The following is a 25549-nucleotide window of genomic DNA, read 5'->3' on the forward strand; positions in this document are numbered from 1 at the left end:
AAATCAATTCCCTCTTATTCATGGTTTCACTTTCTGCAGTTTCAGTAACCCACAGTCAACCGTGGTCCAAAAATACTAAATGGAAAATTCCAGAAATAAACAATTACTGTTTTAAATTGCTATTCTGAGTAGTGTGATGAAACCTCCTGCTGTCCCACCCGAGATGTGAATCGTCCTTGTGTCCAGCGTATCTGCACTGTATGCTTTACCTGCCCATTAGTCAGTAGTCACTTAGTAGCATGATATTCTACGCCAACAATGTCTAAGGAAAAGAAGTGTTTCAGTGTGCTGACTCTGGGGTGGAGTTGGACAAGCTGGATTGGAATGAATTGAAACTGGGAATGTGCAGAGGCTGTGAACCAGAAACCGCTTCCCATTATAAAGCAGTACAGCAGCCCCCCCCCATCCGCGGTTTTGCTTTCTGAGGTTTCAGTCACCTGTGGTCAAACGCAGTCTGAAAATATTAAAGGAAATAAACAATTCACATTTTAAACTGTGTGGTGTTCTGATTAAATCTCGTGCTTTTCCACTCCGTTCTGTCTGGGACGTCAATCATCCCTGTGTCCAGCGTCTCCACACTGTATCCGCTCCACCCCTTAGTCACTCAGTAGCTGCCTCAGTTATCAGATTGACTGTCACAGTTTCGTAGTTGCTTGTGGTTAAGTGACCCTTATTTTACTTAATAATGGCCCCAAAATGCAAGAGTAGTGATGCTGGCAATTCAGATATGCCAAAGAGAAGCCGTAAAGTGCTTCTTTTAAGTGAAAAGGTGAAAGTTCCAAACTTAGTAAGATATTCTGTGAGAGAGAGAGAGAGAGAGAGAAAGAGAGAGACCACATTCACAGAACTCTTATTACAGTACACTGTTACAATTATTCTATTTTATTATTAGTCATTGTTGTTAATCTCTTACTGTGTGTAATTTATAAATTAAACTTTATCAAAGGTATGTATATATAGGAAGAAACAGTATATATAGGGTTTGGTACTATCTGTTGTTTCAGGCGTCTACTTGGGGTCTTGGAACGTATCCTGCACCGATAAGGGGGCATACTAGACAACAAGACAAAGTGAAACAATCAACTACCTGATCCTCTTTTGAATGGTGAGATCTTTCTTCTCATCATCAGTAGTTTCTGGACAGAACACATACTTATAGAGGCGAGTCATGATGTATTTCTCAATCTGATCCATTATTTTCTCAACTTTTTCTGGAGGCACTGAAATATCCAAGTGGATACAAAAGCTCAAGATGAGAATGGACATTTGAAATTAAGAATATGTTTTCATAGTACTTTCTACATAGCAGAAAACTAATTTGCTAGAAATACATTAAACACACCCAGAAACAAAAGTTTAAGGTGTTACACTCAAAAAACCCTTTAAAAAATTACCTCACCTTTGGACTGCCTTTTATAGAATCTCACTTATAACTGAAGTTGTTTTGGCAAGACCTACCAGGTGTCAGGTCTTCCTAATGAACACCCAGGTGGGAAGACCTCAACATGGGTCACTCTCTTTCACTACATTAGAAAAGCATTTGTGGGCAGGTTGGTGGCTCAGGTGGTTAGAGCGTGAGCTCTGGGCAACGGGGCTGCGAGTTTGATTCCCACATGGGCCAGCGAGCTGTCCCTCTGCAACTAGAATGAAGTCAATGAGCTGCCGCTCAGCTCCTGGGTGGTCAGATGATTCAGGTGGTTGAAGCCCGGGTTCTCAACCACAAGGTTGCCAGTTCAACTCCTGCAAGGGATGGTGGGCTGCACCCCCTGCAACTAACAATGACAACTGGACCTGGAGCTGAGCTGCGCCCTCCACAACTAAGATTGAAACAACAACTTGACTTGGAAAAGTAAAAGTCCTGGAAGTACACCCTGTTTCCCAATAAAGTCCTGTTCCCCTTCCCCAATAAAATCTTTAAAAAAGAAAAAAAAAAAGAAAAAGAAAAGCACTTGAAATTCCCAAAACTAATGAATACTGGCAAGACTCACCCTTTCACTTTCCTGAGATTTACTATAAAACCTTAGCGATCCCTCCAAAGTACTCATACGGGGCAGATTTCTCAGATATGCATGTATGTTAAGTACATCCTAAAATCTAACATCAATGGAATCAAGTTCAAAAACAATCCCTAAAAACCTAAAGTGCTAAATCAGTGGTTCTCAATTTTTTCCTGCCCCAACCCACATAAAGAATACATAACCATGAACAACACCAAGATGGTAATTCCCAGATGGGGGTTTCATTTAGAAGCCTCCCAAAGGATATTAATCGATTCTGCCCCTACCCGTAATGAGGTTATTAAACATTGCTCGATAAATTATCCAATTGCTCTGATTATCTCGGAACGATATACATGGTGGTATTCAAAGGCACTGCTAAGTATAAGACCAGCTACCAGAATGTCGTAGTAGTTGTAGGACGGGTGGGCGCACCAGCCAGGCAGGCCTTCAGAGAAACTGCTGAGAGACCAGCAGTCTGGCCCTGTGCAACCACCAGCAACTCCTCAGGGGCTGGCTAACAGAGGATTACCTTTTCCACGAGTCTGCATTCTTTCAGCCATATTCTGGTAAAAATCCTGAGTGCACTCTGATTGTTCCTCGATGCTTAAATCCTGAAACAAATGGACAAAGAGGTTGCTTGGTAGCTGAAGAAAGATCAGGAGTAAAGCTTTAAATTTTATGAAGTCTCCAAAACTCACTCCTTAAACTGGTACTAATCTCAAAAGTACTTACAAATAGTATATAACTCTGCAGGGGAGAAAAGCTTATCCGTAAATATTAATTATAACCCCCACGACCTCTCATTTCTTTTTATCGTATATACATATTCTTACATGGGTATGAGGTCTGATAACGAAGTTCGCGAACTGATCCTAGAAAAAGTGCTACATACCTCATTACTGAATATCACTATAGTCACCTATGAAGTACTCCCCTTGGGAAACTATGCACCGACACCAGCACCTAGTCTACCCTTCAAAGCAATTTTGGAACTTTTTCCTGGAATGGCTATCAGAGCGTCGTCGTATGACTCTTGATGTCCTGAATGTTATCAAAATATCTTCCTTTCAATATTTCCTTTATCTTCAGGTAAAGAAAGAAGTCATTGGGGGCCAGATCAGGTGTGTAGGGAGGGTGTTCCAATACAGTTATTTGTTTACTGGCTAAAAACTCCCTCACAGACAGTGCCGTGTGAGCTGGTGCATTGTTGTGATGCAAAAGCCATGAATTGTTGGCACAAGTTCAGGTAGTTTTCATCTAACTTTTTCATGCAGCCTTTTCAGCATTTCCAAATAGTCAACTTTGTTAACTTTTTGTCCAGTTGTTACAAATTAATAATGAATAATCCCTCTGATATCAAAAAAGGATCGCAACATCATTTTGACTCTTGATTTGGACTGACGGAACTTTCGTGGTCCTGGAGAATTGGCTGACTTCCATTGTGCACTTTGATGCTTTGTCTCAGGGTCGTATTGGTACACCCATGTTTCCTCACCAGTGATAACACAGCCCAAAACCTCATCTTGCCTCTCCAAAAGGTCTTGGCAAACTGACTCTCCTTTGCTTTAGCTCATCAGTGAGCTTCTTCGGGACCATTTTTGCATACACCTTTCTCACGCAAAGATTTTCAGTGAAGATTTTCCTGTTTCTCTATCGATGTTTACTTGGTCTTCTATGCTTCTCAATAGTCAGCCGACGATTTTGATGCACAATTCGATGAATTCTTGCAATGTTTTCATCAGTTCTGCTCATTACTGGCCGCCCTGACATCTCTTCATCAGTGACGCATTCTCTCCCTTCAGAAAAAAGTTTAATCCATTTGTACACTGTCGTTTTCTTCATGGCATTATCCCCATAAATTTGGACTAACATGTCCCTGATTTCACTTCCACTCTTGCCAAGTTTAATAAGAAATTTAATGTTTGTTCATTGCTCTAACTCAAGCTTAGATGTTCTGGCGACGACACACAAAACACACAATAATGAATGCCACTCAGCAAGACACTGCCACACGTCAACATGAACACAGCTGTGAGACACTGATAAACCAAGGTTATGAAACCTTCCCAAGCTGTTTGTACAGTGCTGCCAATGTAAGCGCACGGTGGCAAGTTCGCAAACTTAATTGGCAGACTTCGTATTAGTATTCATATTGACTTGCAAAGTATTCGTAAATTTTATTTTCCTCAGCTAGATCCCAGATATAATCCTTAGTCTTTTAATTCTTTGAATAAACCTCTAACTTCCTATATTAGATTGCTATTAATATTTAATCTTATTTACTGCTATTGTCTTTAAAATTGCTATTTTCAAAGAATGTCCTAGGCTTTTTATCACTAGCATGTTCTGCTGTAACTGAATTTTGTGGACTTTATCTCTTCATGTTACTAAATTTATCCTCTATTAGTATTCTGTTTTCCCTTGGATTTTCCTGATAAAATCAGGGCGGGGGGTAGTCTCTACATGAGCATGCTGGCTATGTGAAATACATGGTTTCCTTTTGGTGTTGCCCATTCCTAATGAGACTTCAATCTTTTGTTTCCTATCTACCCCTGATCTATGAATTGATCAAAAAAATTTATTGTAAATTTTCCAAGCTTCGTCTTTGTACAAAAGAGATCACTAGACAAATACATCCATGGACTGAACAATTTTAAGCCCCCTGAAAACATTGCTTCAGATAACTAGTTTTACTATCAAGCCTAGACCTGCATGGAGACAGCCAAGCAGCAGCGACATGAAGCTCATGTCCATAAGAATGAGTTCATACATTCCGGAGATCATCACATTATTCGCTTGCTCTTATTCTTCTTTTAAATAATTTTATAAATCTCAAATCTTTCCAATAAGCAAACTGGGTTTAAATAAACAGAAGATGGACTACCATATGGAGTTTATGAGATGAAATTTTTTTACTATTAAACCTACAAATCTAATTGCATTTTTAACATGGGGACTTTAACATTTTAACTGTGATATTTTAATTTTCCTTTATGATACTACAATTTTACTTGTTATTTTATGTACTTTTTGCAATGGATTATCTATTCTTTTAATCTACCTAGATAGCGTAAACATGGTTATCTTTCATTTGCACCAAATCTTAACACTTAGAACAAACTACATTCATTCTTATGATTATCATTAGTACTCACTTCTAACTAGAAACACTGTGACCTCCTTTTAGAGGCATAAATGGCCCGTTTTTACTGGTGCCAATGAGTGACCTATTCCTCCCACAGCTCCACACACTGTAATTTTACGTTACAATTCAGAAAATTCTTTTCTATTTCTACACACAGATTTACACTTCATTACAGTGTATTTTAATAATATAAAACAACTCCCCTGCCACTGTCCTTGTGTGCTGCTTTGGATTCCTTACAGGCCTCACCACTATGTTGTATCATAAATCGGTGTATTGTTTGCTGCACTGCTCACCACCATATCCTCAGTGCCTGTAATGGAGCCGGGCGTAGGGCTAAGTGCTCAATGCTGGTTCAATGAAAGAAGGAATGAATGTGGCCATTCATTACTGTTCCTCCCTTTATAATACTGTAAAGATGTTGGGAGACAATTCCACATCGATCTTTTATATTTCCATACATCTTGTGAGGAGAGGCACTGACTGCCTTTGTTCTGTACTCTTCTGTTCTGTAGTCAAGGATAGCTGTGTAACGAATAGCCTTGAAACAGAGACAGTGCCCCCCTCAAGTTAGCATAATGTTGCCCTCTGGGGCAAGGTCAGGCAAGCTCATGCCCAATAAAAAAAAAGACCCACTTCTCTAACAACTCACTGCACTTGCAGGCATTATGTGGTCTCCTCTGCACTGCCATGTGGGAACTGGTACTCAGGGAACTGATACAAATGCTGATATACTCTGGCTACTCCCACTGCTGTTATAAACTGGTCTTTTTTATGACCCAAGAGACTTGTATCTTCTGCCAGTATCCATGAAATGATGGCAGGCTAATTTGTTCACTTGCAAGTCGGGTAAATCTCCAGTCCTTCAGAGTTCTTTCCTAAGGGCTAAATGATAGCAGGTTTGTGTTGGTAAATTCTTTTAGGGTCTACAAAATTCCAAAAGGTTTTTTCACAGTTTTCTATGAAAAAAATACAGTTTAACAGTGTAAATGAACCCTTCTCCTTAAGTATTCTCTAACCATTGTCTAGGATCATCTTTTCTATAATGTCTATATAAAGTCTTTTTACATTTTTTTCCTAAATTGTTTTTTCTTTGTAGTTTAAAAAGTTTGACAAGTAGGTGTATTCCTTTGAATATTAATACTGAGAGGCTCTGTATACTTTCTTAATTGACTGGCTGAAGTCTTTTTTTTTTTCACCTCCGGTTTTGAAAATCTTTATTTGACTATTTCTTTAATTATGTTTTCTATTTCATCTGTATTTCCCATCTACAGAAGTTGGATCTCCGTGATCATTTTCTGGGTTTATTAAGTTTCTGTTGCACTGCAGTTAACTGTTTTGATGTATTTAGGTTTTAGCTTTCATGTCCTTATTTTTCTATATTACTAGTTTCTGCTGCCTTCAATATTTTTTTAAGAAGAATAAATATATTAGGCCTTTAATTCTCTTAAATAAAATTTTAAAAATTTAACATTAACATTTAAAGTATACCAAGCTTGCAGTCTTCATATATTGAGATAGTCTGTCTTACCAGGGACTATTTGTTGAGGTTATTAGTAGCTAACTGAATACAGATTTAAACATTTCTACATTTAGAGGAACAAAACAGAGTAAAAGTAATTGATTTTGTCAAATTCAATTACTGGCAAAATAAAGGTGGTGAGAACTATTAAGACTACTTATGTTCATTTTACATCACTAAGGAAAAACCAGTAGTTGATCATTTTTTGCAGCTGGATAGTTATTAATTACAAATGAATCCACATACATTCTTCACAAAGGTCACTATGAAATTTTTTTTAGCAAAAAAAGTTTAAATTCTAGCTTTTCCTTCATTGAATGGAATGTGGTGTGGGTTAAGTATTCCAGTAGCTCATAAGCTACAGTGAGATGCAGAAGAAACAGTGCACTTGAGCACAGCCAGGCAGCCAGAGTGGAATTCCCAAAGACATTACATTCATTTAAAATACTGCGATGTCACCAGTCTGGGCAGATACAGCATTATTCATGATACTCTAGGGTTTCAGTAGGGTCCCGCTGGCCTCTTCTGTGAGTATGTGAAGCTATTCAACATGAAGCCCTAAAAAGCCATGAGTAGGCTCCTGAGTTAGAGTTCATTAACGCAAGGGTGCAATTGTGTTTAGCCACTGTTTTCCAACAATGTTTGAAAAAAGCTCAAAAGTATTCATAGATGAGAAAAGTGAACCAGACTTTCAAGAGTTATAGCAGTTAGTTAAAACAAAAACAAAAAACCAACAGCCCTTCCAGACACAGCTAAGCTTCTTTCACCATGCTCACCAGGGTGGGTCTGGGGGTACCCTGCGCAGCCTGCACCCTACCTTGTTAACCAGCACCACTGAGCCTGGCTCTTTCATCTCAACCAGCATGTGGAACAAGGCCTCATGCCTGAAAGGGTCAAGCTTGGCTCAATCTGAATTATAACAGTTCAACTTGAGCAAGCCCTGCCTCATGAACAGCTTCTGAATGTGGACTTCAAGTCACCGTGAGGCCCTCATAGAGTTTCTTCAGATGAGTATCATCTCTGATTTCTTCTTTTGGAACACACTGTTTTGCCTCCACCAAAATGTCTGCAACCTCTAACAAATCCTTGCATAAGCCCCAAATACCATGCAATCTGCCTCCTCCACCATTCTGGCTCCTCTGCAACAAGTTCTCAGTACTGGCCAAAACTTGCTTATATTTTTCCATAGTCTCTTTCAGCTGCTCTTCAAACTTGACATTCTCTTCCACGAGTTTCTTCTCTGTAGAGGGAGTATCTCTCTTCTGTTCCATTTTGACCTATGTCCTCTTCATTCTGGACATTGTTCTTTTGTTTTATAGCTGTGCACAACAGGAGAAGGCCTTAAAGACAACGCCAAAGCTGAGAGGCTGCATCTCTCCAGCCTCACCATGGAGCCATCATGGCTGCCCTTCAATGTTCCACGTTTTCTTTCACACATCACCGTATTCTTCTACGACACATGTTCTTGATTATTTTTACTCATTTATCACTTTCAACATAGTTATCAACTCTTTTATCTACTTTCGTTTCTTATGATGTATAGATTCCAACAGCTCAGATTTTTTTCCCATTGTCTTGTTCCTTCACTTCTCATCCTTGCTGCTTCTATTATAATTTTAATATTGGGACCTGGGTCACTGCCCCCGTCCCCAAGATTTTCTTACCATAATTAAAGACTATTTTTTCGACTAAAGTTACTGTTTTGGATACATACTTCTGTTCTCTTAACAATAATTACATAGCAGGGCAAACTACTCCTTGTATACACATATGGCTTTAAAGAGTGAAGTCATTTTAAGGTATGTAAGAATACCTATTCTTTTTATTTATTATGGGGAAAAGAAGGTAAATGAAGATAAAGCCATGTTTTAAACTATATATATTTTTTCTCTTCAGTCAGGTTTAGAAAAAGTTTTACAAGAGAATTACTATCAGAGAATTTTAAGTTTATATAATATAATCAACACCAAATTTATATAGAATAACAGGAAAAAGTATAGGGAAGGCAGCAAAAGGTCTCACATTGTGCTTGATGGCTTCCTTAATAAGGAAAAGGAGTATATTTGAATGACAGCTAATAAAGGAATCTTGTTTTTAAAACTGCACACTGAGAAACCCAGAAAATCTGTTTATTAAAATGTTTTAATGTAATGTTCAATAAATTAAAGGGTCAGTATTTTGAGAAGTAGAGGGTTACACTGGCTATACTTTTAAAAATAGGGCGGGCTACCCTTTCAGAATAGGGGACAATTCATCTGAGGGATATTAACATTTAGCAAAGGCAGGATTTAAACAGTTGGGCAGCAATAGAGTTTCTCCAGGAGCTTCATTTACTCTGATTTAACTATAATCTGTGTGTTTTGAAAATGCTTTCATATAAATAAATTAGTGGAAAAAAATTATTTACAAAGCCAGGGATCTCATTAAGTTAGAAAATATAGTTTTCTAGTTCTGATAGGAAAGGTTAACATCTATATAATGCTTTAAAATTGTCCTGGGCACATAAGGTTTTATCAAAATGACAAAAGGAATTTATATATCCTTCATTTCACTGGTGACCATATACATCCCTGGATATGTGGCCACTCTTAGACCTAGTTGAAGCTTGGTTCTTACAGTGCGATTCTTATAGTTATTTTGTAATGATAAGAAGTTTAAAAACATGAACCTTATAAATTCTTCTTAACTTCTTCATACACCCCTCTGACCCCTGGCCATTTTTTCAATTTAATTTAAATTCTTGCTATGGTGACTTCTAAGAACGAGAAAGTAGCTGATAACAACTGTATGTTCAACATGAATGGATTTTGCATTAATGATGTAGCTGCCTGTCTCCTTTGCAATAGAAATATCTTATTTTAAAGAATATGAAAGGGTCTATAAAGCAATACATATTTTAATATTAAGCATCTAATAAGATTAATCCAAAAAAGAGAAAAATAAACCAGCTGCATAAGAGTCTACCTATTGAACAGTAAAGCATTACATTGCAACACTGCTGTGTTCTGTGAATTATGTAGGAGCTAAATGAAATTTTCGCCAAAATTTCCCCCTTCGGATAAGAAAAACTCTTTAAAACGTCTAAATACAGAGAAAGGGTTTCCCAATAAAGATGAAATGGCTGAAAAAAACTTTTAATGCAATTCTGAAAATATTTAATTTTCTAGACTTGACCCACATGCAGAAAAGGTTGCTCACTACTGGCATGCATTAGGATTGGAGAAAACAGGAATGAAGTGGAAAAAGATGGAGGCAAGAACGATTCAGTGTTCTGAAACTCAAAATTTTGGGGAAGAATAATACTGTGGGATGCAGTTAAGAATTATCAGTTAATGGCAATATCAACGGGGCAATTTCAAACAGATAAGAATGAATTTTCATATCGAGTAGATCATTAGAACAACATGACTAGAAAGTTCAGTTGGCGAGAATAACATTAAGTTAAGGTTTTTAAGCAGTTTTGATGAATTGAGTACAGAGGGCACCTTGCATTATGACATACTTCATTTCCTCACAGGAACTACAATTCTCTCAAGAGATTTGTATGATTATATGATTTGAATCTAGTCAGGTATAAGACTGCTTCATTCGGGTATAAAAACTGTTTTACTTACTTGAAACAACATTAAGTTGCAGCTAAAGGCAAAAGGGCTTCCCCAGGGACATTCGGCTTAACAAACGTCTCTTCACTATCAGATAGGTGTTGAACATGCGTAGGACTTGGCCACTGAACCATGAAACACTTAGTGGTAGTGTAGAAATGGAGAACAGGTTACACAGTGGCTCTCAAAGAGGACTCTGAAGCCATATCCAGGTCTCTGATATCAATTAATGATGCCTTGAAAAGAGTTAAGTATGGCAGTATCTGCACCAGTTAATTACCTCTTTACTTTAGTATATTGATTCAAAAGTCAACTAAATTATTACAGAACACAGGCACATTACACTTCTGAGCAAAAGAAAAATGAACAAATTTGAGCTAAGCAGTTTAAAAAATATAGTATTATACAGTGTATATGCTATATGTACTACAGTATAAATATTCTCTAAACATTTCACGTGGGCTAAAGAACCTTAGTTTCTACTTCTGATAAAAAATGAAAGTTGTACACCACACAAACTCTGAATTTTTTCATATTAAAGAGGTCTATCATTGCTTCTAACGCAAAACATCAATGATATCTTGCTTGTTTTAACTCCAAATGTCACTACTGCTTACAAACACTTTGGGTAAAAATGGAGGGCTGCTTATTTAGTCTCAGTGTAATTGCACACCAAAAACCAAGAAAGCTTCTTTTCTCCTTTACTAACTGAATGCAATATTTAAAAAATATTTTGACAGACGTCAACTGTTTATTAGCCTATCTCTGACCACAGGTAAAATATAGCTAAGCAGCTAATCACCTTGCTGTTTTTCTAATTCCCTTTTCCTTTCTCTCCAAGACTTCCTCGCTCCATAGGACTTTTAGAGCTAATTCTAAATTTAATGAGTGAAGAATGTTACAAATGAATTAATCACTATTTACAAAATGAGTCCCTTTACAGGTAGTCTTATGAAATACTGTTAACTGAAATTATGGGTTAGAAATTAAAGACATGTGTGGAAGACACTAGTTCTAGTTCTGACACTGGCAGAATCTGGTTGTGTAATCTTGGATAAGTCACTTATCATCTCTGGCTCTCAACTTGCCCATCTATAAAACAAAGGGACTAAAGCCAGATAATTGCTAAGGTCCTTTTCAATAACTAAGTTCTAGCTTTCCCTTCTCTACCTTAATAATGAGAGGAAAACTGAAAATCAAAATACAAAAAACAAAAACAAAAATACCCTAAAATGATTGCTGCTAGTCTAACAATTGTTAACTCAAGAGCTCAAGGTCTACTACGGCAGTTTATACTGTTTACAAGGTGTCAAGTTAGGAAGGCTCATTACTAAAGTACGCAATAAAAGTGGTTTGGATGTCACACTTTCCACACAAAGATGATCCAAATACCATTGAGTTGCAGTGGAAAAGTACTGGCCCGGGAGTCAGGTTTTAACTTGGTACAGTGGCATTTCGTAGGTAACTTAACATCTCCGGGTCTTGATTTTCTCAGGTGTAAATGACAAAATTATACTAGATTATCTCTAAGATCTTTCCTAAAACCAAAACTCTATTTCTCAGTGGTTATTCTCAACCTACCCTTTTGTAATGCATTGCTTCCAAAAACAGCTTGGTCTGCTTATAGATGTCTTGGCCTGTCTTGTGGAAGGTCTTGAGAAATTCTATGAACTCTTTAGACACTCTATCCGTTTCAATGCTGGTTTGCCGGTTTATGGAAGGACTGGGAGCTTTGGTTTCCTGAATTTCTGCTGGGAAAATTAAAAATAAGTTTCATTACATAGAAGATCCACGCATGGAATTACTTTAAGTATCTAATTTAAGGTTATTTAAATTATGCTTAATCAAAGTTAAACTTGAATTTAAGTTATTCTATGTTTAAATATTTGCACAACTTTCCTTAAAGCAAGCTAAATCTATTTTATGAGTAGGAATACAAGTAGATAAAACTACATGACCAAAAAGATATCCCTATTCAATTAAAAGTTGCTCTATTCATATTTTCTTAGCCAAAATATATGATACTTTGAGCTATATAATCATTAATACTGAAATGTCACCATCTTGAACAGTTTACAAAACTAATGAACAAATAAAGTAACAACCAGTAGCAGCACAAAAATGTTAGATGACTTACAAAATGTTAGACAACCTTTCCAAATCCATTTCACTTGCTTAAAAGGCAAAGGTTAATTTGTTTATGTGGAGACCAACAATTATTTATCCACCACTCAGTTTTCAAGTCATACTGCTCAAAGTGAAAGAATCCATTCAAAGTAGCATAATGATCATGACAGAGCACACAGCAAAGAGACAGGAAAGCAAATAAAACACTGTCTGAGTAGTTGGCCCCCAGCTCCATCCCCTCTTCCGCGAATACTGAAAGGAAAATGGGTTCTTTATAGGACAGAGATAAGGGGACTGGAACAGAGTAAGCACTCTCAGGTGCGTGACCTCACTTCGCTTATCACATTCTAAGCCTCCGGATTTTGAACTGTGCTCTCTATTTCAATACCTGTAAGGAATTAGGTACCTCATATACCCATAATTCCTCAGAGTAATTTCTTATAATCTTAGCTTTTAAACTTTAGTACCTGAGATATATTTTAATGATGAAGTTGAAATAAATTTTTAAGATAATAAAGTCATTATTTCTATTAGAGTGACTGGTTTATTCAGGTGAGACAAACACATGTCGATTACCTAAAAGAATATACTATTAGCTGTAGCAAACTAAAGACTCAACATCTCACTTATTACATAACTGGTTATTAAACTAATGTGTTACATAATTGCTTTACTTATGTTCAATTTAAAGCAAAAACACCCTCACCCCACCCCCACACTATACTGTTTAGCTAGCAGAACAAAAGTGCACTTTACAGTTATCTTTCCAAATCAAGTATTTTCCTATCTTTTAGATTATCAGGTGCTACCTAACTGTGATTCAAAATGTAAAAGCCCTTAAAGAATTCAATCACATTAAGAGAAAAAAATAAAAGGAAAAAAAGTACACAAAAACACTGTATGTATGGTTAAAAATACTATCAGTCAAGTCAGACAACAAACTGGAAAAAAATGTTTGTATATTACATCACCGACAAACGGCTACTCTCCCTAATGTATTTTTTGACTCCTATAAATAGAGAAGAAAATCCAATAGTTCAATATGAAAGTGGGTAAAAAATACGAACAGTAGACAGAAAGGAAACACAGACGGATCTTAAACATAGGAAATATGTTCAATCTCACTCATGTTAACAAATATGCATATTAATACTTGCATGAGATGCCATTTAAAAAATTAATAGGCAAAAATCTGAATTTGATGTTGATGAGGACACGGGGACAGGGGGCACTCTCCAGCTACGGAAGTGGGAGCATAAATGACATAACTGCAATGGAATGCAATCTGGTGATAACCATCAAAATTAAAAATACATTTATCTTATGACCAAACAATCCATTTGTCAGAAATTTTCTACTTATAATTTTGCACATGTACGAAATAAAATATGTACAAGGCTAATCATTTTAATGCAAAAAACTGAAATGGCACAAAACGGTGACTAAAGGACTAAATAAATTATGGTTTAATCCAAAAATGCAATATCACATCATTTTAAAATTAAAAACTATGCTTTTCATGTACGGATAAGGAAAGAGTTCTTAAATGTATTGCTAAGTAAAAAAAGCAGGGTATGTGTAGTGTGCTATTGTTTATGTAAAACAGGAGAACTGGGATAAGAAAATATGTATTTACAAATGAAAACAAAAGCACAGAAGGATACAGAAGAAACTAATAACAAAGGTTGTCTGAATGTGGGGAAGGATGGTGGTAGTCGTTGGAAACTAGATGATTTGAGGGACTATATACCTTTCATTTTTGAGCCATTTTGATGTACCACCTATTGTTTTTAAGCAAATAAATAAATCAGTTACAATTTAACTCAAAACAAAAACTTGCAGCATCTTTTCTGAAACATTGTTTATCGATATGGAGAACCAAAAACTGTATTTGACATCCTGTGTGACTAGAAAAAGTTCTTTAATACTTGAAATTTAATCCTTCAGTCAATCTGATAATTCCACTCCCAGTCATGTTGGAATAACATGATTGGAATTCCCCTACTGCCTTAAACAACTAGAAAAGCAGACAAGAACCATATAACAAATAATGGTTTTTAGACACTGAAAAATAGGCAGATGGGAGAGAAACCCCTACAAGAAGAGGATAAACGTGGTAAGTGCTACAAGTGCCCCAGTTCACTGATGGGAGAGTTTTTAGGCCATGGTTCAGGGAGAGGCAACTCAAACAGAGCTTAGCCAATGTGCTGACTTGGGGAAACAGAATTTAGAGCGCAGGGAAGCCAAAGTCACTAGAATAGGCGTGGCAAAATACAGAGAGGATGGGGCTGCACGGAAAAAACTCCAGGTAACTGCAAAGGAATTCCTTCAGTCTCTGCGTGCTGCGCATGTGAGAAAACTAACCCACTGGGTAAAGGAGCAGGCAGAACAATCCCCAGAGCACACATGGCTGAGAGAAATTCATTTTCTGAACAGCCAGGAACAAAGAGCATCAGCAATGGCCAATATGTGGGCAGATAGAGAAGACATTTTATCACTTAAAAATTTATTTAAAAGATAATTAACTGTTTGAAGCTAAAGCAATAATAATGGATTGTGGGATTTATGTCATATGTAGAGAAGTAAAATGTAGGACAACAAAGGATAGATAGGAAGAAAAATATATAAGAATACTGTTGGTAACATTCTTATATGTAAAGTGGTATAACATTATTTAAAAGTAGAGTAGATAAAGATGTATTTTGTAAACTCCAGATCATGGATGGATGGATGGAAGGAAGGAAGGAAGGAAGGAAGGCAGGAAGGGAGGAAGGCAGGAAGGGAGGAAGGCAGGAAGGGAGGGAAGAAAGAAGGAAGGAAGGAGCTAAGAAGCCATAGTGGAGATAAAGATATAATCATAAAAAATAGTCTATCAAAAATAAGTCAGGAAAAGAGAAAAAGAACTAAATACAGATGAGATAAATAGAAAACAAAGAACAAGATGGTAAATTTAAGCCCCATCTTATAAAAAAATCGCATTAAGTAGTCTAAACAGTCCAATTAAAAGTCAGGGGTTGTCAGATTAGATAAAAACCAGATCCATAGGCCGGCGCGGTGGCTCAGGCGGTTGGAGCTCCATGCTTCTAACTCCGAAGGCTGCCGGTTCGATTCCCACATGGGTCAGTGGGCTCTCAACCACAAGGTTGCCGGTTCAACTCCTCGACTCTCGCAAGGGATGGTGGGTTGCGCCCCCCGGCAACTAAGATTGAACACGGCACCTTGAGCTGAGCTGCCGCTGAGCTCCCGGATGGCTCAGTTGGCTGGAGCGCGTCTTCTCAACCACAAGGTTGCCGGTTTGATTCCTCAACTCTCACAAGGGATGGTGGGCTGTGCCCCCTGCAACTAACAATGGCAACTGGACCTGGAGCTGAGCTGTGCCCTCCACAACTAAGATTGAAAGGATAACAACTTGACTTGGGAAAAGTCCTGGAAGTACACACTGTTCCCCAATAAAGTCCTGTTCCTTCCCCAATAAAAAAAAATCTTAAAAAAACAAACAAAAACAAACCAGATCCACGTATCTGCTGTCTATAAGAAATCCACTTTAAGTGTAAACACAGAGATGTGTGAAAAACTAAAGAAATGAAAAGGATGTATCATCCAAACAATCAAAAAGAGCTGAAGTAACCTTATCAATATCAGACGAAGTACATTTCAGAACACAAAGCATCACCAAGGATGAAGAGGGGCATTTCATAATGAAAAAGGGGTTAATTCTTTAAGAAACAGCAATCCTAAATGTGTATGCAACTAATAACACAGCTTCAAAACATATGAAGCAAAAATTGCTAGAACAGAAAGAAGAAATAAAAAATCCACAATTTTATTTGGAGAATTTAATACTCCTTTCTTAGTAACTGATAAAAAGTATCCATAGGCAGAATACTTGAACAATGCTATCAACCAACTTGATCTAACTGACATTTATAGAATATTCCCCTAAACAAAAATGAAATACATATTCAATCCGACAAAATAATAAGTTTACGTACATCAAATGTTTCTGATGTGCTAAGCACTTTTCCAATGCTTTCTGTATAATCCTCACAACTCTGTGAAGTAGTACTTTTATGACGTTTACAAATGAGGAAGCTGAGGCTTAAAGATGTTAAGTAACTTGCATAATGTTGCAGTTATTTAAGTGGTAAAGGCTGAAGTTTGAACCCAGGTCTCTGTGACTTCACTTCAGAGCCCGAGCTCTTTATGCTACAGCTGCCTCCTGAGGCCAAAGATAGGCCTGCACACCTTCGAAGGAACACCAGTCTCGGACTCTGGAGACCTGCAACCCAATCAAGGGCGGGAGCTCTGACCACCCCTCATCGCTTTACTTGTGCACGCTCCTCCTTCTGCCCCCAGCAAATCCTTTTCCCCAAAGATGGACAAGTTGGATGTTTAAAAATCCTCTTTCAAAATGTACATGAACATAAAATGTAAGTTGAAGATACTCTGTTTGATACTATAATGGTGGATACATTTGTCTAAACCCACAGAATGTACATCACCAAGAGTGAACCCTAATGTAAATTATGACTTTGGGTGAGGATGACGAGTCAGTGTAGGTTCATTGATTGTAACAAATGCACCCCTCAGGTCGGGGTGCTGGTAGTGGGGAGGCTGCATGTGTAGGAGGCGGGGCTAGATGGGAAATCTCCGTACCTTCCTCTTAATTTCACTATGAACCTAAAACAGCTCTCAAAAAAACCTTAAAAATACCAAAAAAAAGGTTAGTCAAGATTAATTCTATTCACTAGTTATGAATTAGTACAAATTACTAAAATCAACAACCATTCTTCTCTGACCTTCCTAGAAAACCAACCCTTAATAACAGAATGAAAGCTTGGATTAGAGAGTAGAAAAGGAGAGAGACACAATTCATGTAACAGGAAAAGGGTGACGTAGTTTTGAACAGTCAATGGGCATTCAGAAGGGTGTACGCAAAAGGAACAATTTCATATGCATTACATTTTGGCTAGGACCCAAATGGGCAACCGTTTGCTCTACAATTTAAAATCTTGTTTTTAACAAAGAAACAAAGCTTGTATTTCAAGGACAGCCCGTCTGCCATGATTATCAAGCTTTCCATTCCTCAATCTAAACACAGCTTTAAAAATATCTTCCCATAAAAGCTAAAATAAACGAATGGGACTATATCAAACTTAAAAGCTTCTGCACAGCAAAAGAAACCATCGACAAAATAAAGAGGCAACCAACTGAATGGGAGAAGATTTTTGCAAACAGCACCTCCTATAAGGGGCTAATATCCAAAATACACAAGGAACTCATACAACTTAACAACAAAAAAACAACCCAATTGAAAAATGGGCAGAGGACCTGAAGAGACATTTCTCCAAAGAGGACATACAAATGGCAAATAGACATATGAAAAAATGCTCAACATCACTAATCATCAGAGAAACGCAAATAAAAACCACAATGAGGTATCACCACACCCCAGTCAGAATGGATATCATCAACAAGACAAATAGTAACAAGTGTTGGAGAGGCTGTGGAGAAAAAGGAACCCTCATACACTGTTGGTGGGAATGCAGACTGGTGCAGCTGCTATGGAAGGCAGTGTGGATGTTCCTCAAAAAATTACAAATAGAATTGCCATATGACCCAGCAATCCCTCTCCTGGGTATCTACCCAAAAAATCTGAAAACATTTATACATAAAGACACGTGTGCTCCAATGTTCATTGCAGCTTTGTATACGGTGGCCAAGAATGGAAACAACCAAAGTGTCCTTCGATAGATGAATGGATAAAGAAGTTGTGGTATATATACACAATGGAATATTATTCAGCGGTAAGAAAAGATGAAATAGGAGCATTTGTGACAACATGGATGGATCTTGAGATTATAATTCTAAGCGAAATAAGTCAGAAAAAGCAGAGAACCACATGATTTCACTGATATGTGGTATATAAAACCGAAAACAACAAAAGAACAAGACAAACAAATGAAGGAACAAAAACTCATAGACACAGACAATAGTTTAGGGGTTACCAGAGGGTAAGGGGGGAGTGGGGCTCTAGAAGAGGATAAATGGGGTCTAATATATGGTGATGGAAAGAGAAATGACTCTGGGTGGTGAACACACAATGTGAAATATAGATGATGTATTGGAGAATTGTATGCCTGAAATCTATGTAACTTTACCAATAATTGTCACCCCAATAAACTTTAATTAAAAAAAAAAATCTTCCCAGCAGAACATATGATCTTGCTTATAATAATACTTATAGCTATCATCCAATGAGAATTTTCTACATGGCACTGTTTTTTACTACGCATCCTCATTAATCCCTGAAAATGTTGTTAGATCCTGAAACAATATGAAATAATCAATGTTTTCCACTTTTAGCCATGAACGCACTGAGGTGAGAGGGGAAGTCACTGTGTGCCTCAAGTCCCAAGGGCAAGTCAGAGGAGGAGCTGATCTGACGATGGGTCTGTTTGATTCCCAAGCCCACGGTCTTCACAACTACACCATCATATCCCTCCTATTAGTACAGCATCTACTTATTCCTATTTAAATCAATCAACAAGTATCAGTTGAACACCTACTACATAAGGCTGTATGCAAGGCAGAGCACACATTAAATTAAATCTTTAATATACAAAATAAACCTGTAGAAGCAAAATCTTCACTAATTGTACTTGAAGAATAGTCATCAGAGTAAAGACAACCTGAAAATGTCAGTATCAAAAAAAGAACATGATCATATAATAAAGACGATTAACACCATTCCCAGCACTGAAAAGACATTTTTTATCTCAATGTCAAAAAATTTACATTTCTCAGATAATCCAAACAATGTAAGGACAGTTCAGTAGTTCCGACTACAGTTACACAATATAGACTAAAAGGCAGACAGTCTGTAGTACAATAAGAAACATATATTTGGTCTTTTCCCCGGGTTCCTGAAACAGCTCCTAAAACCCTTGAAATTTCTTGAGTGATAAGGATGACAGGAGCCTCTTTTTTTATTCCTAACAAGACTTCTTCCATATCTGAGTTTATGCTAATGAGGTGACTCTAGCTGGGTCCTGGAAAGCTTCAGGGCTGTCTAGAAGGGGCTGGGCACCAGAGGAACAACCAAGGGATTAGGCGGTGGGACTCTCAGTCCTGTCCCACCCTTGACCTCTGGCTTTGGGGAGGGGAGAGGAAATGGAGACTTTTAATCACCAGTGGCCAATGATTTAATCAATCATGCCCACAAAATGAAGCTTCCATAGACACCCTTAAATGACAGGTTCAGGGAGCTTCCATCTTGGGGAACACACCAGGTGCTGGGAGAGTGGCATGCCCAGAGAGGGAGGGCATGGAGGCTTGGCAGCCCTCCTACCTTGTCCCGTGCATCTCTTCTATTTGGCTGTTCCTGAGTTGTGTTCTTTATAATAAACCAGTAGAGTAAATAAAGTTATTTTCCTGAGTTCTATGAGTCATTCGAACAAATTATCAAACCCAAGGAGAGGGCTGTGGGAACCCTCAATTTATAGCTGGCTGCTCAGAATTATGGGTACCCCCCGGGTCCTGGGAGCTTTGACTGTTGTCTGAAGTGGGGGAAGTCTTGTGGAACCGAGCCCTTACCTGTGGGATCTGTGTTGACTCTGGGTAGTTTGTGACAGAACAGGACTGAATTATTGGACACCCAGTGATGTTAGATAATAAAAGGCACCACATACTTACTGCCAAGGAAAATTTCTCATTGTCCTTATCAATGAAAGTCAGAAACTGATCATTTTCCAAGTGCATTCTATTTGATACATTGTAAAAAGTTATTTTCCCAGATAAATAATCTTTGGAGTAAACAAGAAAAGGCAACCAAGCTGACTGTACTTGCAAAATGATTGTAAAAACAGGCACAGTTATAAAATCTGTTCCAAATTCAGGTTGGGAAGTGTCACCTCAGTGTCATGTGAGCACCAAACAGACCCTGATGATTAAAGTAATAATTCATTAGTAATCCTTTAAACAATGTGATTAACACCATGCTTCTACTTAATCAGCATCTGCAATTCTGGTCTTGGGATAGCATTGAATGCTGCAAGATTATAGTTTTATTTTTATTTTTTTAATCTTACTTTAAAATAACTTCTTATCTACAGAAAAGCTACAAGATTGACAAAAGATTCCTTTATACCCTTTACCCAGATTCACAAAATTTTAAGATTTTGCTACATAACTATTATTTCTTCTAAATGTTTTCCAGAGTGGATTGTATATACCATCCTCTCTACCCCTTAATATGAGTCTTTCCTAATAACAAGGATGTTCTTTTACATAACTACATTCAAGCTGGCTTCTGGGTCTTTGGCCTATCCCTACCATTCTGGAGGGGACCTCTTACCCTCTCCAGCCCTAGAATCAGTCATTTCTCCAAGGAACCCTAGTTCACTTTAGTGAAAAACAGTATTAGAACCTAAGACCTGGGTAGAGGATTAGTATTTTAATTCTAGGAGCACAGCCTTTAGATTAATTTGTAAAAGATGTACACAAAATTCTACTCAGGGGGATAATATGTATTTGGGCGCTTTGAAAAAAAAGACATTTTGAATGTATGAGCAAGTGTGATTTACTTTGTTAAGCTATAGATCACTTGACCTTACTTTGGGGATTAGAAAACTGTAAGTAAACTGAATTTTACAGTCAAGCTGTTCCATTTGCCTTTTCTTCAGGGGCATCCAACTCTTATTAAAATAGTCTTCAACCCTAAGGAAGGTTATCTGTGTTCTGTTTATTACCAAGCTGCCCTGATTTAAGAGCTTCCTTCTGTGCTAACAATAAAAGTAAGTAAAATATCAAGAGCAAGGCAGGATCAGGTATTAATAAAGTAACATAAAGAAGACAGAACACATAGGTCTGTGTTAGTCTAGACCCAATAAACTAACACTGCATTTAGTATGGGCCAACTTTATCCACGTGCAAGGGCCAATCAGTCTGAAATGCCACGTTCATCTGTTACATAAGCAACACGCGAAAGAAAGAACCAACAGCATTCTCTTTGCATCCATACAGACACATTGAGTTTTTCAACTCTTTGAGGTCTTTATCCTCACTATACTTTCTATAGACAAAAAACAAAACAAACAAACAAACAAAAAACAGGTAAAGATAAAAAACCTAAAGTAAAAATCTATCATTTTAAAAGAAAAGAAAAAAACCTAAGAAATCTTCCGTATAAAAGTTTTAAAATAAAAATAACTTGGAATTGTTTCTTTTAAAGTACAAATCTTTCTATCATTCGATGCACATTGTCAGAGTTCTTAGGACATTTTTCAAAACTGCCCAGGATGGTCAGTGAAAGTGCGTGACTATCATGCACGTCAGTAACAGAAACCTCACTGTATACCTATATAGATGTAAATACAGATATAAAGATACACACACACATACTGAGGTCAAGGGATATCATGGAAAAAAAACTGAATCAGGAGTTAGGAGGCCTGAGTTCTAACTCATCAGCTCATTACATGACCTTGGGGAAATTAGTTAACCTTTACGGGCTTTCATGCTATCATTTGTAGCGCAGTTAGAACTGATGGTTTTATAACTTGTTTATTACTTCATCTTTTGTCATATACCATTTCACCATGTATCATAAATGCCTAAGGTTAGTGAGACTTTCCCAAAGCAGGAAACAGAATTTAAGCTAAAAAGAAATGAATGGCTTTGATCAGTACCCTTGAGCTGCTTACTAGCAGAGATATTCTCCCAGAAAAACAACATACGTATTTTCAAATAGCTAACACTTAGTAGAGACTTACAATATGTGTCAGGTACTATGCTAAACTCTTTAGACACATCAACTCATTTAATCTCCAAGACATGTCTCTGTAAGAATTACTGTCCCTCAGAACACACAGGGCTTAAAGAGATTAGCTTGCTCCCAGTCACACAGCTAGTAAACTGCAAAGCTCAGACTCAAACCAGCTTACGTTCTTAACCACCTTTTATACCACCTCCTAATAAATAAATCATGAGCCAAACACATTCTTAATTTAATCTCTAACAGATACTGATTATTTTCCCTTCTTACTGCAGGAGAGAAAACTGCTACACGTAACAACCAACCAAGAAACAACTTCAAATTAATCACTTGAACAAAAAGATTATTTAAAGGTTTGCATTTATTAGAGAGAAATGCTGTGTTTGGTTATAAGCAAGCATTCCTTTTAAATAAAACAAAACAAGAATAGTCATTAAATCTGAAAGACCAGCAAAGATCTTAAGGGGTGATTTATTTCCCTGCCTTTGGGCAGACCAGAAAACCTCATGACAACTAGGTCAGGTGGGGGGGCCTGGTGGTGAGACATGGGCTCCAAGAAAACAGCTCTTCCATTAGCCATCAGCACCGGGTCCAGTCTCCCTCACCACTCCAAATTCACTGCAGAACTGATTACAAACATAAAGGTTTAGAGACTGAGCTCTAACGACAGACATTCTTTCTTGCTTCCTGCTAGGCCACGTCAACTAGCTTGTCTGCTCACTGGTAGAACAAGTGTGACTTCAGTGATAATCCTTTTGCTGGTTACATGGCATTTAAAAAAACAGGATGAATAAGGTCAAGTACATACAAACCTATGCACCAGAAAATACATACCATGGGTCACATTTACCCCTCTAAAAACCCAAAGTGAGCCTTTTCCCTAAACGTTCACTCAACATGTTTCCTATATGTTCCTCCACACTTCCTCAAGATACAAGCTGTCTCTCAAACAAACGCTCAGAAAACTGCCTCCTTAGATGACTTCAAGCCTAGAAACAGCCATTCTGATAAGGTATGGATGGTGAGGATACTATACAAAGGAGAATAAACCAGGATCCAAAAGTTAAAGGCACAAAAAGGAAAACATCCACAAAGATAGCCACTTAGATGGGAATGAATTTTATTTAAAAAGTATGTATTTCAATTCTCTTTATTCCTCCTATCCAAGTAAACAAGCTTCTGTAAAACACAATGTCCTCCAACCATAAACATTTTTGGTTTCATATATTGTCTGACCCTTCAACCAAATATCAGTCTCAATCTGAACTGATAGTCTCTAATTTTACAGAAATTAAAAAGCTGAGCCCACATGCATCGTGGATCTACTCTGTACCTCATCTGAGCACAGAAGGAAAAAGAGACTCAGAAAATCACCCTTCTTTGATCCAACCCTGGATGAAGCGCTGAAGAACCTCTTCACGGTGGTGACCTTGCGGGTCTTCTCATTGGTTTTCTTTTCTTCAAACTTGGAAAATGTGAGGGACGGGGCCGCTTGGCCGCTCTGACTGCTAGCAAAGGCCTCCTCCTCCTCCCGCTGCAGTCTGTAATGCAAGAGGGGATTAAGAATGACCTAGATATTCTCCAAGTTTTCCTTGTGTCTAAAGGTTATCACTCAACGAATCGAGAAGGATCTAAAATTTTCAGAACTAGAGGCTAAATACACCAAGTAGGTCTGAGGTCCGTGATACTGTAACTACCCTACATGCTACTACAGGCTGTTACAGGGGCCTACTCTGTAGAGCACATTCATTTAGCAATTCTACTAGGGTTACATAAGAAAAATAAAGTCTAGTCCAAATTTTCCCCAACAAGCTCAAGGCTGGAAGACAGAAAAAGGTAAATAAATTACAATATAATGTGACAGTTCCTACAGTAGAGAGTAAAACCCAAGTGCTGAAGAACACAGGAAAGAACTGAGTCTGCTGGAGGAGTCCCAGAGGTTTCACAACGGTGACATTTAGGTCTGTCTTAAAGGATGAACAGGATTCTGCCAAGTGAAAGGGTATTGCAGGAAGAAGGAATTACAAATGTGAAGGCAAGTGGTTCTTGTTACAAACCAAGTTCGGTGCAGTCAGAGCACTGATGGTGTGATGGATGATGAGGCTGGATGAGGGGCAGAGAGACTAGAGATAGGGACAATAATTCAGAATATATTATAAAGATTTAAGAGAGAGAAAATAAGGACCTAGAAAATATAGGAGAGAGTGAAATTCAAGACTTCTCTAAGCTGAAATAAGTAGAACCTGCTCGTAGCTGCAGACAGTGTGGGAGGTGAAGGAGAAATTAACCATGACTCCAGTGTTTTTTAGCCAACTGAAACAGTTCTGTTAACTGATACAGAAAGAAGATCAGGAAAAAATGGGGAGTGGGGATCAGAGGGAATAAAAGCAATAGATTTGGCCTTGGACCTGCGGAATTTGCGGTCTATATGACAAAACTCAAAGGCTGCCTACAGAACAAGAATTATCAGACAGCAGCAGCACTGTCACCTAGGAACTTGTTGCAACTGCAAGTTTGGAGGTCTTACTCCTAAACAAATAAAGTCAGAGACTCTGAGGCTGAGGTCCAGCCATCATTCTACAAGATTTCCGGGTGATTTTCATATCTGTGCAAATTTGAGAAATTGTACTATAGGAAACCTCAAGCGAGGTCACAACTAGAAGGAGTAATAAACCAACAAAATCACAGGGAGAGGTGTAGTCTGAGACCAGACAAGGACACATCTTTCCCTGAGGCAAAACAGAATTTAATATAAAGATATTGGTACATTTTGATATGGAGACGGGAGAAAGCTAAGGGAATTCATACCCAGTAGCCTCTACTTTATGAAATAGGACCAGCTACTGAGAATATTAGGAGTGCAGTGGGAAACCTGAGGAAATAATTAATGTTCTATGTCTGTATTTTCTCTCCTTGACTGACGGTGGAGTCACTGAGAGCAGTGAGTGCACTTTGTAATTCTCTGAGTTCACCATAGAAGCTGGCAAAGAAGTCACTCAACAAATGTGGTTGATTAGATATAAAAAACTAGCAAAGAGTTCAGTTTGACTTTCTTTAATTGAGAAGTTTTAGTTTCTAGGATGCTATGGCAAAGGATTAACATTATTCATGGCATTTTATTAGTTCCTATGCACACCAGCTATTCCATCTTCTAATTTTTATCATAATCATATTTCTGGATAATTCAAACTTATCAAATAATACTTTTGGCCTACAAACCCCATTCAGGAAAAATTAAATTTTCATAATGCAAGGACTACATATACACATCAACAGATTTCTACTCTCATATGTTTATGACTGTGCCAGATGCCATGCTGGATATATCCACAAGATGAGGAAAACAATGCTTGACGAGAGCCATGTACATCATATATA

At 37.7% G+C, this 25549-nt stretch overlaps 1 protein-coding gene and 1 pseudogene across 8 annotated transcripts in view; both read right to left on the minus strand.

Moving 5' to 3' along the window:
• The window catches only part of RABGEF1 (RAB guanine nucleotide exchange factor 1), a 62281-nt gene that overhangs the window by 11675 nt on the left and 25057 nt on the right, over positions 1-25549 (minus strand). For 3 of the 8 annotated variants that reach the window (XM_074328485.1, XM_019717609.2, XM_019717605.2), the window contains exons 3-6: positions 23546-23712; positions 11851-12020; positions 2530-2611; positions 1088-1220 (exon numbers count right to left, since the gene is read on the minus strand). In XM_074328485.1, the coding sequence (XP_074184586.1) occupies positions 1088-1220; positions 2530-2611; positions 11851-12020; positions 23546-23712 (552 nt within the window). The remainder of the gene's footprint in view (positions 1-1087; positions 1221-2529; positions 2612-11850; positions 12021-23545; positions 23713-25549) is intronic. The other 5 variants (XM_019717610.2, XM_074328483.1, XM_074328482.1 and 2 more) reach the window with 3 other exon arrangements.
• Positions 7301-8241, minus strand: LOC109438040 (grpE protein homolog 1, mitochondrial; annotated as a pseudogene).

This window comes from Rhinolophus sinicus, linkage group LG03 (assembly GCF_036562045.2).
Source record: "Rhinolophus sinicus isolate RSC01 linkage group LG03, ASM3656204v1, whole genome shotgun sequence".
NCBI classification, from domain to species: Eukaryota; Metazoa; Chordata; class Mammalia; order Chiroptera; family Rhinolophidae; genus Rhinolophus; species Rhinolophus sinicus.